Genomic DNA, 6,535 nt, shown 5'->3' on the forward strand with positions numbered 1-6,535 from the left:
ATGTTTTATGAACTACTGTAGAGTCACCAACGACTTGTGGGAATGAAGCAAATGGAAAGAGTGGGATTGTGTACTCTTAAGTGCAACTCGCTTGTGGGCTGAGCAACCCAGGTGAGGCATCCTCTGTGCTTTCAGGAGGGATGAGGAGGGTGTGCAGATGACAGCCCAGCAGGTGTTTGAAGAGTTCATTTGCCAGCGGCTCATGCAGGGCTACCAAATCATAGTGCAGCCCAAGGCCCAGAAATCCACCCCCATCGTGCCACCCCCGCTAAGCAGCAGCCCACTCTATAGCCGAGGTGAGTTTTTCTCTTGAAACTTTTTTTTTCTTTCTTTATTAAATGGGTTCTTATTCCCCATTAGTGGTAGGAGATTTCAAAATGATAGAGAATAGATAAAACTTAGAAGTAATTGTTTCAACACAACATTTGCCACTTACTTTTCTTGTACATTAGGTTCTAATTTTTCATATATACTCTCTTTGACCTATATCTTAGGAAGTGCCTATGTGTACCAGACATCTGAGCCAGACCTAGTATAGTATAGACAATCCGTACGTTACAAATGTTTCATTTTCATAAAACCTGTAGTTTCTTCACAAACCATCCCTCTTAAAGACTCTTACGTAAAAAATTCTATATACAATGTCTTATTATAAACGTGGGGACTACTTTATGACACCCATTCAGAACATTATTATTATTACTGTTAATGTTGAGTTGTTGCTTTAATTCATAGAATGATACACTGTATGTTATAAACTAAGACAGACATCTGACTAATTGTTATATACCTAGCTTCTGATATACATACAAGTTTGACGTAAATTTGTTAGGAATGGAACTGGTGTGTAATCTGTGGACTGCCTGAAGTGAATATTCTAAATCATTGAATAGAAACGGCTGTTGAATTTTTTCTTGTACAGTGCCACACACCGTCCAAGCTTAGATGTTCACTTGCCCATCCCTGGAGTTAAGGAGCCCTCAGGGTGCTATGAGTCAGCATTGACTCCAGGGTTGATTTGTATACCTGAGGTTGGGGCTCCCTCTCTTTCTTGTTCTGTATTTCATTTTCACTTGTTTATCACTTTGAGCCTTGAAACTGAAAAGTGGCATCAGTGGCAGAAGCTAATAGATGATAAAGAATTGGTTCCTAGATTGAGGTACAGCCAGGCTCTGAAGCGTATCTTCAGAATAAGTCAGAGAAAATGAAGCATCGTTACTGGGAACCACCACCACTTGTCTGTCAGTTTGTGGTACTGTGGTGGCTTATGTGTTGCTGTGATGCGGAAGCTGTGTCACTGGTATTTCGAATGCCAACAGAATCACTCAAAATGAACAGGCTTCAGTGGTGCTTCCAGGCAAAGAACAGACTACAAAGAAGGCTGCCCTTTGCAGAGGAAGGAGTCACAGCTTTGAAACTTCGTCGACTACTGAGTGGAAGCAGAGCCTTGTCGGAGACGGTGCCAGAGGATGGGCTCTTGGGTCAGAGGTCACTTGGAATGTGACTGAGGAGGAGCACGCTCTCCTAAAGTGGTCAACCTTGGTGAGGTGCACGGAGTGAAACCTGTGGGAGTGGAGCCTTGGGGATCTTCATTTGCAGATGGGGTACAATGCAAGAGAAGAAGAAACTGCTGCCAAAATGTAATCATCAGAATGTGGACTGTAGGGAGTATGAGTCTAAGACATTGGAAGTGGTCATAAATGAAATGGAACATACAAAGATTTAATACAACTATTGTTCAAATTTATGTACCAACCGCCAAAGCTAGTGATGAAGAAATTGAACAATCTACTAATATGTTCAGGGAGATAAATTGGTAATTGACTATTTGAATGCAAATGTTGGAAACAAAGAGGGAAGAACGGTAGTTGGAAAATATGATCTTGATCATAGAAATGAAGCTGGAGATTGCATGATAGAATTTTGCAAAACCAACAACTTCTTCATAGTAAATACCTTTTTGCAAAAACACAAATGGTGACTATGTACATGGACTTCTCCAGATAAGATACACAGAGATCAAATTGACTACATCTATGGGAAAAGACAGTGAAGTTCAATATTAGCAGCTAAAACCAGATCAGGGCCAGACTGCGGAACAGACCATCAATTGCTCTACATTAGTTCAAGTTGAAGCTGAAAAAAATTAAAAGTCCACCAGATACAAAATATGACCTTGCGTATATCCCACCTGAATATCAATAACATCTCAAAGAAAGATTTTCTGCACTGATCACTAATGATAGAAGACTTTATGAGCTGTGGGAGGCCATCAAGAGTATCATTCATGAAGAAAGCAAAAGGTCATTAAAAAGACAAAGAAGAAAAAGATCAAACGATGATGTCAAAGAGCTGACCAGGAAATGTCAAAGGGTTGCTTTTGAAGACAAAATAACAATATGTAATTTGTGCCCAGCCATAGAGTTAGAAAACTAAAAAAGAAGAACATGCTCAGCATATGAGTCCCTAAGAGCTAGGCTGCCCTTCTCTGATCAAGGATTTTTATTAAAAATCTTTTGATCACAGGCTGGAGTGCTTCATTTGCATAAGCTAGCTGATATCTTCTTTTTTTGTGATTTTGCTTAAACCTCATCAGATTCTCTAGTCACGATTTTTATAAATTTGAACAGTAACCCGTTGTGTGGCCAGGTCTGTTTCAGATTCATCTTTTCTCCTTCATATTGGAAACCGTTGTACCTAGCTTACAACTATATGCCTCACTGAACATTCTCATTCATTCAACCGGGTTTCTGAAGCTCCTACTTTGGACCAACCGTGGAACTGTGATGGTAAACAACAAAAACCATGGGTTCTGCTCCGGGAATGGCACCATTCTGGGTCCCCCAAAACACTAGAGTGGTTGGGATGCAGGTAGTGAACCAGAGCTGTGGCCAGAGAATTGAGGAGATCCAGGCCTCTCTGGGCCATCGGGAGTCTTTTGTTCTCTCCCTGGAGCAGTGGAATTAATTCACTCAGTGACGCAACTGTGCTCATGGAAAGGGAGACTTGCACTTATTGGTGAGTGTCAAGTGTGGATTCGACTGCAGCATCAAACAAGAATTCTGCCAATGGACCAATAATCAGCATTATGATAAACAGACCCCCCCCAAAAAAAGTCCAGGATTTTGTTTGTCTTGGATCCAGTCACTACCCATGGAAGCAAGCATTAGGAAACGAACCCCATATAGCACTGGGCAAAAGATCTCATTACAGTATTAACAAGCATAGATGCCGATTTGAAGATTATTGAAGTGTGCCTTACCCCACACCAGGGTGATGTCAGTCCCCTCGTGTGTACGGAAGTTGGATCACAAATAAGAAAGAGCACAGAAGCATCGTGGTGTTGGTGAAGAATAGGGAATATCCCTTGGACTTCCAGAAGAACAAACAAATATGCTTCGGAAGAAGTACAGCTGGAGTGCTCCTTGGGGATGAGGATGGCCGGTGTTCGTCTTCGGTGCTTTGGAAGGTTATCAGGGAGGAAGACAGTCCCTCAAAGGACATCCCGCCTGAGAAAGTGGAAAGTCTGGGCAGAGGAGGAACACCCTCAGCAGACATGCAAACAGCCTGTCCTCTGCACACTTCGAAACAACTCTACGTCTAGCGCAGGGCCACAGTGCTTTATTCTGTTGTATGTATACCTTAAATAGAGTGACTGTCCCTTAAATAAATAAATGAAGTTATACAAATATGTAAAGAATTCTTCTACAACGACTGGTACCCAACAGATATGAATCATCTGCTTTTCCAGCCGTGTGGGCCAGGTCAGCAGTTTGGACTTACCACCCCTTCCCAGGAAAGAGATGAGGCTGCCAGTTTTCACAGGCAAGGAAAGCCAAAGGGGCAGGTCTGCTCTCTCCTGTAGGATTGCCACGGGTTGAAATCGACGTGGCCGTGGGTAGCAGACAGTCTGACAACTTTCTGCTGTAAGTAAAGAGGAGTAATATCTAAGGAAATAAGCAAGCCTCGTTTCCGCTTGTCTGAATCTCTATGGGGGCGAAGCATTTGTCTGTTGTGAGAATGACCTGTAGCCAGGTAGAGAAAATGATTTCTATTTTTCCTCTGGTAGGCCTGGTGTCCCGAAATCGCCCTGAGGAGGAGGACCAGTACTGGCTAAGTATGGGCAGAACTTTCCACAAGGTGACGCTGAAGGATAAGATCATCACAGTAACTCGCTACCTGCCCAAGTGAGTGGTTGGCTGCTCAGGCTCTCAGCTCCTGCCCATGGGCCCCATGGCTCAGACGCTTACTCCGCACGTGGGTTTTCTTTTGGAATTACGATATTCCTTTTTTAGGACTGTTTCAGAGTGACCGCTCACCTACCTTCAAAAGCAATGTGATTCAACTTAGATCGGCTGGTTTAACATGATTCCTAGCCAGCCCAATAAAGAAAAACGACTCCAAGCGTAGGAGAATGAATACATTTAAAAAGAGCTGAGAAATCTCCGCCGTTAGCTGTTCCCTAGGGTGATTTGGTCATTGCAGCTGAAGGTTAGACACCAAAAAGCCAAAAAACCAGACTCCCTGTCATCGAGTCATTTCTAACTCAGTGCGCTTGTAGGACAGGTTAGAGCCGCCCCTGCAGGTTTCCAAGACTAAGTCCTCGTGGGCATAGAAAGGCTCATCTTTCTCCCATGAAGTGGCTCGTGGTTTCAAAATGCTGACCTTTCCATTAGCAGCCCAACTCATAAGTACTGTGCCACCGGGGCTGGTGCTAAATGTACTGAGACAGAACAGGTGGAGAATTGGGGGGGTTCTTTTGGACTTGTAGACGTGCCTTTGTTTTTCAGGTATCCTTATGAATCTGCCCAGATCCACTATACCTATAGCCTCTGCCCTTCCCACTCGGACTCTGAGTTCGTCTCCTGCTGGGTAGAATTCTCCCACGAAAGGCTGGAGGAATACAAGTGGAATTACTTGGATCAGTATATCTGTTCTGCTGGCTCCGAGGACTTCAGGTCAGACTTGGGCTTTCCATGCTCGCTGCCCTTAGGGGTCGGGGTGGGGGGTAGGGTGGGGTGGGGGATGTATATTTTAACACTCTTGTCCTGCTTTTCTTGTTTTATTTTTAATTCAAAATTATGTCTGTTTGTGGGGCGGAGGGGAGAGGAAGAACAGAAAAAAGTACATTAATCTTCAGTACATCTTCTGTATTGGGTTAAAGACTCAGTGCTGACGTATTGTTGGTGGAAGTGCCGGTGCACCTTTTCCTGACTGCTTGGCCTCTAACTCTGTGGTGTCTGATTTTCAGTTTTGATGTGTGATTGAGGATAGAAATGACAAGCCGTAGGTTCTTGGGACCTGTGCACACGATGTCTGTGGAACAATAAAGTAAAAGCAGCTTCCTTGGCTTTCCTTCAGATTTTGTATTTTAAATGAATCATGAGCTGTACCACCAGATATGCACACACAAGTGGGAAGATGGAAACGCGCTTGCTCTCCAGAGAGACAATTGTGCTGGCATCTGTACAGGGAATGCTTTTATTTCCTACTTTTTCTCACTGCCTCCCTTTTCCCCCTTTGATGTATCCTCCATAGTTTAATTGAATCTCTGAAGTTCTGGAGGACCCGTTTCCTGCTGCTGCCAGCCTGCGTCACTGCCACCAAGCGCATCACGGAGGGGGAAGCCCACTGTGACGTCTATGGGGAAAGGCCCCGGGCGGATGAGGAGGAGTGGCAACTCTTGGACGGCTTCATTCGCTTTGTGGAGGGTTTGAATCGGATCCGCAGGCGACACCGCTCAGACCGCATGATACGGGTGAGGGATGGTCCTGGGGCTTCTTGGGGACCAGGCCTGGTCTGGAAACAGGACCTGCCTCCTCCTGGTCTAGGGACTTCCCTTTGGCCACATTGCCCAATGCTTTTCTTAAATCCAAATAATGCATTCTCTAGGGACAAAAGGGAAAGGATGGGTGCAAGGGGGAGGAGGGAGGGATGACTGTAGACCGTGTCTCATGATGCTGAGGCTGCCCTCTTCTTAGCTGGGAGCACAGCCCCTACATGTGTTCACCTAATGGGACCTGGTGTCAGCACAGCCATGTGAGTGAAACACTGCTGAATTGCAGAATAGAGACTCACTCAGGAGATTTAAAGGCAATAATGTATCCTCTTTTTTTAAAATCATTTTATTGGGGGCTCATACAACTCTTATCACAGTCCATACATACATCAATTGTATAAAGCACATTTGTACATTTGTTACCCTCATCATGCTCAAAACATTTGCTTTCCACGTAAGCCTCTGGCATCAGAACCTCATTTTTCCTCCCTCCCTCTATCCTCTTAACACATTGGAACCCTGGTCATGTAGTGGTTACGCGTTGGGTTGCTAACCACAAGGTCAGCAGTTTGAAACCAGCAACCCCTCTGAGAAAGAAAGATGAGGCTTTTTACGCTATAATTACAGCCAGGGAAACCCAAAAAGGCAGTTCCCCTTGTCTGATAGCATCTCTATGAGTCAGAGTTGACTCGATGGCAGTGAATTTGGTTTTGGAGTGGTGCAGGGATAAAGCACTCAGCTCTTAAGCAGAAGGTC

General features: G+C 44.5%; 1 protein-coding gene across 1 annotated transcript in view; it reads left to right on the plus strand.

Annotated features, from left to right (window-relative positions):
- Positions 1–6,535, plus strand: part of DEPDC5 (DEP domain containing 5, GATOR1 subcomplex subunit) — a 148,722-nt gene that overhangs the window by 83,052 nt on the left and 59,135 nt on the right. Inside the window, exons 27-30 of the mRNA XM_004716736.4 lie at positions 136–296; positions 4,070–4,187; positions 4,791–4,958; positions 5,539–5,758. Of these exons, the coding sequence (XP_004716793.1) occupies positions 136–296; positions 4,070–4,187; positions 4,791–4,958; positions 5,539–5,758 (667 nt within the window). The remainder of the gene's footprint in view (positions 1–135; positions 297–4,069; positions 4,188–4,790; positions 4,959–5,538; positions 5,759–6,535) is intronic.

Source organism: Echinops telfairi, unplaced genomic scaffold (assembly GCF_000313985.2).
Source record: "Echinops telfairi isolate 266 unplaced genomic scaffold, ASM31398v2 ScPeMD7_29;HRSCAF=101, whole genome shotgun sequence".
In the NCBI taxonomy this organism is placed as follows: Eukaryota; Metazoa; Chordata; class Mammalia; order Afrosoricida; family Tenrecidae; genus Echinops; species Echinops telfairi.